The sequence below is a fragment of the Ictidomys tridecemlineatus genome, chromosome 8, assembly GCF_052094955.1.
Source record: "Ictidomys tridecemlineatus isolate mIctTri1 chromosome 8, mIctTri1.hap1, whole genome shotgun sequence".
In the NCBI taxonomy this organism is placed as follows: Eukaryota; Metazoa; Chordata; class Mammalia; order Rodentia; family Sciuridae; genus Ictidomys; species Ictidomys tridecemlineatus.
In genome coordinates, this window is record NC_135484.1 from 5,520,803 (window position 1) to 5,533,524 (window position 12,722).

The window sequence follows — 12,722 nt, forward strand, 5'->3', positions numbered from 1 at the left end:
AGGTAGCTGTATTAATATATCAATCTCAAGGGACTTAGGCTTTCATGGTAAAGTTTAATCTCTGATGGTCCAGGGAGAAAGACACAGTTTGGACAATGAATGGAAGCTAAGTCCATTCTCACATGTACCTGCTCATGTGTGTCAGTTATGGCTTTACTAATTTTATTGCAATAAAATGGTTACTGAAAATCATTTATATTCCAAATGATGGAAAATAGTAATGCAGAAATGTCCCTGGCAACCACCATGTTTGCAAGTAGGGGGTTGTGAAGTGCTGAGAGGGAACTCCAGGTAATATACAAGTCCATTTGAGCTTTTAAATTTGATACAATTTAAGAGGTTTGTGATTTTGTTGCATTTGTAATAGAGTTTATATTGTATCCCGATTTGTCTAGCAAGTTACCTATTTCTTATTCAAATCTGTTTAATTCATGGGACATCCTTGTGCCCTGTATGAGAATTTTAGTGGAAAACAAGACTTTCTTTCTTTCTTTTTTTTAACCAGGTATATATGACAGCAGAATGCATTTTGATTCATTGTACACAACTGCAGCCCAACTTTATGCTTTTATGGTTGTATACCCTGTAGTATCATACCATATGTGCAGTCATATATGTACTTAGGGTGAAGATGTCCATCTCGTTCCACCATCTTTCCGACCCCCATTCCCCCTCTCCACTCTGCTCTCTCCTTTTCCCCATCAAAGTTCCTCCATTTTTCCCATGTCCCACCCCATTATGGATCAGCATCTACTTATCAGAGAGAATACTCGGCCTTTGGATTTGGGGGATTGGCTTACTTCACTTAGCATGATATTCTCCAACTCCATCCATTTACCTGAAAATGCTATAATTTTATTCTCCTTTAGTGCTGAGTAATATTCCATTGTGTGTATGCCACAGTTTCTTTATCCATTCATCTACTGAAGGGCATCTAGGTTGCTTCACAATAGTTTAGCTATTGTGAAGTGAGCTGCTATAAACCTTGATGTGGCTGTGTTACTATTATGTGCTGATTTTAAGTCCTTTAGGTATAGGCCAAGGAATGGAACAGCTGGGTCAAAGGGTGGTTCCATTCCAAGTTTTCTAAGTATTCCATTCCAAGTTTTCTAAGGAATCTCCATTCTGCTTTGCAGTTTGGTTGCACCAATTTGCAGTTCCACCAACAATGAATGAGTGTGCCTTTTCCCCCACATCCTTGCCAACATTTATTGTTGTCTATATTCTTGATAACTGCCATTCTGACTGGCATGAGAATCTTAGAGTAGTTTTGATTTGCATTTCTCTAATTACTAGAGATGTTGAACATTTTTCCATATATTCTTAGTGCATATGACACACTGTCACATAGCACTATGTTATTCATAGATGGGAATGACTTGAATCAATATCAACTACATCAAATTTAGAGACATTTTAATGTGTGTTTATAGCTTTTTTAATCTCTAAATTAAGTAAATGGCTAACCATAAAATATCATTGTCTTAAAAAAAATCTAATGAGCTTATGCTATATATTTTACCAACTCTCTCCTAAGGTCTCTATTGAGGTGATTGTTTTAAAGAAATCTTTGTTTCCATGCTATTTAAAACAATGACTAGGAATCCAAATTCATAATAAAATGATGCATCTTATGGTGTTCCCTATGATTCACATTGTGTTCCTCACTAAGTGTGCAAGTCATAATTTTTATTTCAAGTTCATTCAAGTGAACGCTCTAAAGGACCTCAGATTCCTGCCAAATGGAGAATTAGAGTGGGCTCCTGGTTCCTTCTACCAAAATCAGTCCTGGAAAAATTACAGGGAAGAACAGGGATTCCAAAAAGTAAGAAATAAAAAGGAAAACAGAGGAGGAAGAGGAAGGGGAAGAAGAGGGAGAAGGAATAGAAAGGGACAAAGGATGAGCAAGAAGGAGACAAGAAGGCGATGGCGGAGGAGGACGTGGAGAGGAGGCGGAGGCCAGGTGGGGGAGCAGTGCTCCTCAGCGCACTTGAAGGCTGAGTGTGGGAGCGGGTGGTGGAGGATGCCTGGACGTGCATCTGAGAAGACAGAGTGCAGAAACGCACGCCAGCTTCCCTAGATTTCATATCCCCAGACCCTGCATGAAGACTTGGTCTGAGATTCCTCTCCACGACAGGGCCACCTCCCGTATTTATGACTCTCTCTTCTCTTTGATTAAGCAACAGAGGCAGAAACAATGTGCTGCATATTTTGCATGTTTACTTAATATTTTTTCTCCAAAATGCCTACAAAGAAAACCTTTAGGCAGAGTCTGAGCCACTCCCACCCTTATCAGTATCCCTGTGATTAACTGCACTAAAGGACAAGGAATTGAAGAATGGAAATTTCAGATAAGAAAACTCAAACACAATCTTATTTTAATTTGATTTTCATTGTGCATGCTCAATATTATCTGCTTTGTAACTCACTCAGACTGCCTAGCTCTTCCACTGCTGTGCCTGCAGTGTGGATACTGAAGGTGCCAGCCACAGAACCGCCATGCTTCCATGTTAGTGGAACAAAGAGGAACGTTCAAAAGGCAGAAGATTAAAACTTTTAAGTAGCCGGGCACAGTGGTGCATATCTGTAATCCCAGCAGTTCGGGAGTCTGAGGCAGGAGGATCACTGCCAGTTCAAAGCCAGCCTCAGCAATGGTGAGGCACTGAACAACTCAGTGAGACCCCGTCTCTAAATAAAATACAAAAATGGGCTGGGAATGTGGCTCAGTGGTCAAGTGCCCCCTAAGTTCAATCCCTGTTACCTCCACCCCACAAAAGTGATCATTTAAGTAATCATTATTGTTTTTCTGAATTCAGCCGTATTAAGCCATATCTAGAAAATGCATATTTAAAAATAAAAATATAACCCAGAGTTTGCCTGGTAGATTTCATATTCTAAGTTGGATCTATTTCTGTCTCATGGATAATAAACTGGCAACCAATAAGCATATAGAAATTTTTGCTCAAATATTTTGCGATTTTTTTCATATTCCCCAAGGAATTTATGGTACATACAGGCAACTGCGATAAAAACACATTTATGTCTTATTTTTTAATTTCAATGATAATTCTTACATCTGGGTAACAGATGCAGGCATTTATTTTTGACTGCCATTATTTTAATCTACAGCCACTCTGTCTAATATGAAAATCATGCAGCTATTAAAATTAAAGAAAATTAAAAATCAGTTCCTCAGTCTCAGAAGACACATTTCAAAAGCTTAATGGCCACACATGGCCAGTTGTACTGTATCAAAAAGAACAAGTGTACAACACTTCCTCTACCACAGATATAGTGTTGGACATCATTCCGATCTTTAGTGATACCATAAGAAATAGACTGAACTGGACAGATTATGGAATTCAGCCTGCCATATTGTTTTAGCACATGGAACAAATGGCCAATTCCATGTGCACGAGGCTGTCCTGTTACTTCAGGATGGACGTAATGGTGACATTTACTTAGTTCTAACTCTTATTTCTATTTTCTAACTTAGGTTCTTTATAAGGTAGTACAACAGAGTGCTCTTGTTATTTTAAGATGATATGAGGTTTCTAATAAGATGACAACTGAGTCAGCTACTCCTGAACAAATGGGCACACTTAATGACATGGCAGGGATCCCTGTGCTGCAACTCCACATATGGGAATGACCCTAAGAATGGGGGACAGCCTCCATCATGGTTTAGGGTGGTGAGTCTGAAGATTTCATAGTCACAGGCCACTGAAATCTGATAAAGAAATGGATCTTCTTTCACTTGGCTGTGTACCCATCTCAGGCACTCACAACCCTCTTCATATTTTCCTGGGAAGCTCCCTGGCTCAGAACCTTCAGTGAGGGACCAGGAATGATGGTTTTTTAAGCAAGAAGTCTGCCTCACTGGACACCTTGCTCTGCCCCCCCACAGGAAGGTACAGCACCGCTCACAGTTTGGGTGATGTGCTTTGGGGTTGGGGGAAGGGTGTGTGCTGCTTCCTTTAACATTCAAGCTCCTTCCTTAGGAATGGCACCCTAAATAAATTCCTAACTATCTAGCAAGAGACTGTGCCCACAGTCAATGCTCTAAGGAATACATATGAATACACTAAGAGATTGTTCACAATCCTCTGTTTAAATAATATTAATGTCTTATTTTCAAGGCTATTAATACAATTGAAATATAGTAGTAAAGTCCTAAAAGATAGAAGTCTATAGGTTCTGGAATAAAATGTTTCTATAAATTTATGCTATTACACTATCAGTGACAGCAAATAAATTGTTTCCTCTTTATTATTACTCTTTAGCTTACTGAATCCGTACCATGATCAATAGTAGCTTAAGGGAATAAATATAAACATAAACAAGAAAAGCAAACAGCCAACTGTAATATTATCAAAGATAAAGGTGAAATATTTCATCCTATATTTTTATTAATAATTTGTTTTCAAGATTTTTTTAATCTTTTGGCACTTCTGAAAGTCACTCTTAAAATTATTTGAACAAGTCAAAATAAAGCTATATTAATATTTTTCATTAATGTAACTCATGTGTAGGTTACAATTACTTTAAAACACCAACACCCACTTATTTTATATAAATAATTATGACATATTCTTTTACTCAACAGAAATCAGATTTTTAAGCAATCCCATTGTTATCTTATACAAACAAATACATAGACAAGCAAGCATGAAATCCATGCAATAAATCAAATATAAATGAATCCCAAAAATCACAACAAAGCTTTGGGACTATATACTTTTGTTAAGACTAAAATATCTAAATTGGTTATACTTGCTGTACATTATGTTTCATCACACAAATATTTTCACATGACAAATCTGCATCCTAATAGAGATGAAGACAAGGAGAATAATAACATTCCTTACCCTCCCCCCCCAAAATGTTTGCCACAAGGCTTACTGATGATGCCACCATTTTTTCATTTTTTCATAATTTCAATAACTGAATATCAGGTGATGCTCAAGATTTAATATTTAATATTTGCTACTAATATGAAACAATTTTTAACGATTTACTAGATGTGAATGAAAACAATCCTTCCAGCCTTTCTATAGGGGAAAGTTTATATTTTAATGCATCTTTCTAAGCATTTTATCTTGATTAATTTTTAAATTTGATACTGTGATTTTTTTAACATAAATTTATTTCATACTCATTACAAATTTGATACTGTAATTTTTTTTAACATAAATTTATTTGGTACTCATTTTTAACATAAGTTTATTTGGTACTCATTCACCTTTAGACCCAATCTCCAGTCTCTTTAGTTAATGTGAAATTTAACTGACATTTGGCCAAAGCCTTTTATTTTCCTTAGCTTGATGTAATATGCAAACATACACAACTGCTTTTCCATCTCCAGGCGGAGAAGCCCTTTAAGCTGATAAAAATCACCAAAAGCGAAGTGGTTGATAACAAAAATAATTAAATAGCAGAAGCGGCTAGAGATCCGCATTCATTTTTCAAATTAAATGTAAAAGCCTTCTCCAGTTAAGAGATTGGCAACTTTTTACAAATAACATCAGTGAGCCTTTTAGAAAGAAACACAGCCACATTAGAATGGAGTCATTAGGCAATACATTTATTTTGAAGCCAATTAACCTTTTGTCAGAAAAATGTCGGTGCTGTAATGGCTTTGGCGGTGGAGGTCAGCCTCTAACAGGGCAGTGTGACAGCCCGCACAGGCTGACAGGGGCTGCAGACAGCAGAGCCCAGGAAGGACATCGGCCTCCTTTTGTATTCTGCTCTGCATTTCCAGGGAGCAGACAATCTTGACCTATCCATTTAGGTAATTAAAGCTTCCATTTGGAAGTGTCCTGCAGGAAGGTGAAATTTGGGGGAGATAAATGGCTGTTGCTCTCTGTATCCAGCCGCCAGTTCCATCATTTGATGGACTGCCTGAAACAGGCCGGGCTGCCAGGTTCTCATAAAAATAGAGATGAATTGGGCAGCAGACAATTCTCTAAGGCAAAGCAACTCTGTCATTTTCTTCTTCGCAGGCTATAATTTAATTGTTAGTCAAGGTGGACGGCTGACACAGGGGGGCTTTCTCTAAGAGCTTACCCACCATCTTCCATTTGCTGAGAAATTACTTCAGTTTATTTACTTAGCAGCCAAGTTTGTTTGGCACTGGGAGATGTCACTTCAGCAAGCGCAGCTGGCTGTCACAGCTGTGCCCGGGCCTTACCTTCCAGGCTATTTTGTTTCCTTTCGAGTCATGCTCAAGGGCGATTGGGAAGTCTCCTCGCTCATAAAATTTTCGAAATGCTGTGGGCTTGGTTGGTCTTTCTTTAAATGCCCCTGCGGCCGGAGGGCCTCTCACCTTGAAAAGAAAAGGTCATTGTCAGGTTCTAAAACACACTAAAAAAATTCCTAGCAAAAAGTCTCTTTCTTTTTTCCCAAAGATTTTAATTTGTCAAAAATATGCTAGAACACAAAGACCAAATTACCTCATCCAGTACAACAGAGAGCTCACATTAGTGCCAACATTTGGGGAAGAATATCACTTTATACTACTAAGGGTCTCCTTTTTTTCAAGGTACTTTAGAAAGAAAGCTTCCTTAGAAAATGCCACTTCAGATACCACCTTGTAAGGAAGAGAAGCTTGGCTTTACAGCTAGGGAAAACAATTTAATGGAGCTAAGTTCAGAGTGTTAAGACTTTAAGAATTTTTAATAACTGTAAATCTGACATCAGGTTTGATACCTGTTGTGGAAACTAAAGTAATAAATTTAAAATATTTCCTTTCCCTCTTTCTTTGTAAACATAAAATAGTGATGAATGTTCTCATATTATGAATATTAACAAAAATTATAAAATGTGGTATAAAATGAATAATAAACTAGAAAGTTTATAAATAAAAATGGTAGCATTCTGTGGGTGTGAATAGCATGCATTTGGTAATATGAATTCATGAGAAAGCAATTTTAGAATAGATAATATGAGATGACATCTCCAAAATGGTAATATTAAAGAGGAAATATTTTCTTTAGAATTATTAACATTGAGCACATCTTTTCAATCTGCATTATTTATATCTAAACTAATTCATCAAGTTTATAAAATTCGAAGTGCTAAGTGAGCTATTTAGAAAACTATATTCTACTGTATCATTCCTTACAGGTAGACTAAACATAATTGTCTTTCCTACTTATAAAATAAAGGAAAATACTAGTCATTTTATGTGCCATTCTAACAAAATCATGATTGTTTTTCTCACAATATGTACAAGCCAAAAAATAATTTACTATTTCAACTCATTGATATTAATTTTAAGTTTTGTTAAAAGTTTAATTTCAACAAACATATTAACATAATCTATAATGCATACTAAATATATAAAGACATAATATATATATATATATATATATATATACACACACACACACACACACACACACACACACACACACACGGGAAGGTTAATACTTGAAAGTGAGCTGGCTATTAAGAACTATTAAGATGATGGAATACTGAAGAGGCAGAGGAAAGTGAAGTAACCCAAAGGCACTTATTAGATTTGGAACTGCCCCACTACACAGCGCTTCTTCCCAGTATGTGGTTATATGAGTAATTGAGGCAACACCTGATATCACCAGTGGGAAGCAAAATTTCCTCTTCCTCACTGAAGGTTTGAAATTTCTTCTGGTATTAAAATTCTTCACCATCATTTTCAGTCAGATTCACTCAATTGTCAAATAGCCACATGCATTTGACAACTATGTTATGTAGCACTCTAAGCTAGAGATTGTATACAGAGAAGTACACTTTCAACTGCATTACTGTCATAGAAACTGAAGAGCTGTGATTCCTGGACTTTTGTCATTCATGAAATAGCAAATTTGGGGAACTTGATCAAGAACTGACTTATTTTTTCCTTTTTGCACAAGAAGTTATTTTAAAAAAAGATTAAGGTGCCTATCAACATGGCACCTTAATAACATCCTCAAAAATTGGATGCTCTTAAGGAGAGAAAACTTGGCCCAAATAAACCAGCATGGATGCATGGACTCATACTTAAGGTAAATTATAGTGCCACAGTGCCTGTGTAGGGCTTGTGTGCATGGGCACATGTGGGTGCATGCATGAGTGTCTTTTCTGTAGAGTGCTGATTACTGGTTAGCGGAAACCTCATTTTACTTTGCTTATCTAACTTTTTATTCAGCTAATTTTACTCAGTTGTAGGAAATAATATATAGAGAAACCATGTATCCTTTATCCAGTTTCCCCAATGGTATTATCTTGCAAAACCCCTGGAATTTATTATGATGTTGTTGACATTAATACGTACAAGAAACAGCATTTTTATCACCACAAAGATACCTCAGTAACTTCTTATATGGACACGGCGTTTTGCACCAATCCCACCCTCCAGCTCTTACCTGTTGGCAACAACTATCTCTTTGCCACTTCCATGGTTTTGTTATTTTGAGAACCACATAGCATGTACTCTTTGGCTTGGCTTCTTTTCACTCAGCATAAGTCTCTGGAGATTTACATAAATTGTAGTTCAGTACTTTCTAATGCTGATTAGTGTTCCTTGGTGTGGATGTACTGCAGTTTAACCATACATCATTAAAACTACTCTGGGTTGTTTCCTGTTTACACTATTATGGATAAAATATAAATTTTGAGTAAATTGTCTTTATTAATTTAAGGAAGTTCCCCTCTTCATATTTTTCTGAGTTTTAAGTTTTGAATGAATGAATGTTCAATTGTACCAAATGTTTTTTCTGCATCAATAAGTACACTCATATGATTTTTCTTCTGTCACTTTCTAATATGGAGTTTTGGAGTCTGGGAATTATGAATATAATTTCCTTAATGGCTATAGAGGTATTCAAATGATCTGTTTCCTATCGAATGACTTGCTGTGGTCTGTGTTTTTTGAGGAACTGGCCTATTTCATGAAAGTTGTCAAATTTGTATGTATAAAACAGTTGGTCCTTTTCCATCATCCTTTTTGATATTTGTAATGGTATCCATTGTTCACTTTCGATATTTATCATTTATATCTTCTCTTTTTTCCTTGTCAGTCTTGCTAGGAGGTTTTCAATTTTATTTCAATGTTTGGATTGTTTTTCTGCTTTCATTTTATTCATGTACTTGATTTCCATTAATTTTCTAGCTTTTGAAATAGGAGCCTAGATTACTGATTTGAGTCTTCTACTCCTGTCTATTTTTATGTGTTTAGTGCTAATGAATTTCCCTCTCAGCACAGTTGTAGCTATGTCCCAAAAGTTTATTATGTAGCATTTCATTTTCACTCAATTTTTAAAAAATTTCTCTTGAGATCCATGGATTATTTTGAAAAGTCTATATGATTTCAGAATTTTTAATTTGTTGAAGTTTGTTTTATGGCCCAAAATATAGTCTGTCTTGCTATGTGTTGTGTGGTACATACAACAAACATCTCCTGCTGTTGCTGAGTAGAATGTTCTGTATGTTTTGATTAAGGCCTGTTCCTTGATGATATTGTGTTTTTCTATGTCTTGGCTGATTTTCAAGTAGTTGTTCTATCAGTTGTTGAGAAAGAGTTGTCAAGTATGCACCACCTGTAACTGAGAAATTGTCTGTTTCTCCTTTCAGATCTGCTTCATATATTTGGCCATGCTGTACTTTGGTTGTACACTCTTAGGATTTTCATGACTTTTTGTCATATTGTCCCTTGTTCTCATTATGCAATGTCTCTAACGGATCTCCTTTACATTATGCAATGCCCCTTTCTGTTTTTTTCCTCTATACTTTACTTTATTTGATATTAGCCAATCCAATTTTCTTTGATTAATATTTGTTTCACATATTATTTTTCATTTCATTTTACTTTCATCCTGAAGATAGCATCAAAAAAAATTTTTTGTAGATAGTATATCTTTGGGTCATGGTTTTTAATCTACTCCACCAATCTCTGCCTTTTAATTGTTATATTTAAACATTTACAATCAATGCAATTATTGATATGTTAAGGGTAAAATATGCCATGTCATCTTTGTTTTTCACTTTCAATCTCTATTTTCTTTTTCCTGACCTCTTGTGGGTTAGTTGAACATATTTAGAATCCTATTTTATCAATTGTATTTTTAGTGTATCTCATTAGGTAGCTTTTTAAAATTATTGGTCTAGGTATTATGATATATGTATATACAAAAATGTGTACATATATACATATATGCACACATACATACATATAAACATGTATGTGCATATACATGCCTATACATATACATGTATGCATGTATACATATATATTTTTATCTTATCACATCTACTAGTATTATTATTTTACCAGTTCAAATTCAATGTAGAAACCTTACCTCTCTATTTTGTGCCATTATTCTCCCTAGTTATAACTGTCTGAAATATTTCTTCCACATATATTTAGAACCACATCAGAAACTTTTATAATTTTTGCTTCAACTGAAATACATCATTTAGAAAACTCAAGAAGAAAAGGAAAGCATTTTGTATCTACTTTTATTTTGTCATGTTCTTTCTTCCTTTTTTATTGCTTCCTTTCTGTTAAGAGAACTTTCTTAGACATTCCTCTAGGGCAGGTCTGCTAGGGGAAAAATTCTCTTAATTTGCTGTGATCTGAGAATGACTTAACTTCATCTTCATTCTGAAAACTATATTTGGGTGTTTTAGGATTTGCAGTTTGCAGTTCTTTTCTTCTCGTGGTTAAGAACTGCAATGCCTCTTCCTGTAGCCTACATGGCGTCTGATGAGAAGTCCACTGTCATTCAAATTGTTTTCCCTTTTATAAATTTTTACTTTTTTCTTAGAACTTCAATATTTTTCTTTGTCTTTAGAGCTCAGAATATTAGTTATGATGTACCTTGGCATATATTTCTTTGTCTTTAACTGTTCAAATTGCACTCAATTTGTCAATCTATAGGTTCTTGTCAAATTTGGAAGATGTTCAGCCCGATTTCTTAGAGTACTATTCTAGGCTTGACCACATCCTCTTCTTTGACTGGATTCCAGTGACATTAAACTCTTTATTATTATTATTATTATTATAGCTGTTTTCTGTTTTTCAGATTGGGTAATTCCTGCTGCTTTCTCCAAGTTGTGGATTCTGCCTTCTGTACTCTCTATTCTTTTTTGTTTAATATCAGTTATCCTTTTTAGTTCTAAAGTTTGCATTTTATTCTTCTTTGTCTTCTGTTTCTTTATTGAGACTTTCTATTTTTTCATTCTTTTGAATGTGTTAATAATTACCCATTAAAATATTTTTGGCAATGGCTACTTTCAAATTCTTTTCTAATACCTCTAACATTTCTGTCACCTCGATGCTGATATCTATTGAATGTCTTTTCATTCACTTTGAAGTCTTCCTGATTATCAGTGTAATTATGGATTTTATATTGAAACATAGGCATTTGGTATATTATGTTGTGAAATTCTGGATCTGAAACCTTCAGTTTTAGCTTGATTATTCTGACATGTCTGGTAGCGGGGTGGGGAAGGTTGCCAGCTCATTATTGTCAAGTTGGGATGGCCTCTTCTCATTCCATCTCCTAGTGCAGCAGTGGCCACTGAGTCTTATGCAGGTGCTTTGTCCCCATGTCCTGTTCCAGATACAACGTGCCCACCCCAGCTTTATAGCAGGACATAACTATTTTCATAATCCTCATATTATTTGTTCCAGATAATTCTAAAAATGTGTTCATTAAAAAAAAAACAAGTGAGATACAATTAACTCTAGAAAGATAATGAAGGTGTTATTATCAGAAATGACACAGGTGGTCGTAGGTTGACTGAACAACTTTTAAAATAAGCAAAAATACTGTTGAGAATCCTTAGATAAGTTCTATATTTGTGGAAGAGGACCTAGTGTAAATTTTATTTCATGTCTTGAGATTTTTTACCTCAATTTATTATAAATAATATAAAGCAAATAAGGAGCCATAAATCAAACTAGATTTGTGGGAAAATGCAATTAAGATTTGCCTGAATGGTGGGGGCAATCCAGAAACCAATTAGGAAGAATGGATGTTGCAGCAGAATGCTTTTAATAAAAGCTAATGCACTTGGGAACCGAGATATTGAATGCAGTTTGAAATGACTACAGATGACAGAGTACTTTATATGCCTACATTTATTGAATGTGCTGTAATGGATTTAGGACTTAGATCACAGTGTCTGTCATATGGGCACAAAACTAATAACAGTAAGTAGGAAGGAATTGAAGAATCTCTGAAATTCTTTATCAGAAACTTTGAAATTTCTGTTTTGCTATTTTTATTCTTAAACATAAATTGGTGTTACAAAAAAAGAGACATATTTCAAGTGGGAAATCTTCACTGCGTTATTCTAACTCATCCATTTACCCAACTCAGTAAAACATTGAAGCAATAAGATGTAAAGATGTTAATTTCTAGCTTTTATAAGCTTCATCCTGAACTTTTGGCTTATCAAAGCACTATTATCATGCAGCTGCAGGTTAAAATGGGCATTGTTTTGGAGTTCCATTTTTTTTTCCTATTGGGATTACATAGTTTAAGCATTTCAGACATTTGAAAGTTTCTGCATTTTACATTATTTGCTTCAGACAAAGTCCACAATTTGAAATAAGGTAAAAATTATGTGTATTTCATGATTCTTGAAAAATTATTTGCTAATTAAACTGAAGAACAGGTCTTCCTGTTGTTCAATTTAGTTTACTTTGGTTGAGAAATGAGGAAGAATACTTTCTCCTTTTAGTATAAATGCTATCT

The 12,722-nt window shown here is 35.1% G+C and overlaps 1 protein-coding gene across 1 annotated transcript in view; it reads right to left on the reverse strand.

Annotated features, from left to right (window-relative positions):
* Positions 1-12,722, reverse strand: part of Pacrg (parkin coregulated) — a 458,518-nt gene that overhangs the window by 380,867 nt on the left and 64,929 nt on the right. The window contains exon 2 of the mRNA XM_005321430.5: positions 6,191-6,325. Within this exon, the coding sequence (XP_005321487.1) occupies positions 6,191-6,325 (135 nt within the window). The remainder of the gene's footprint in view (positions 1-6,190; positions 6,326-12,722) is intronic.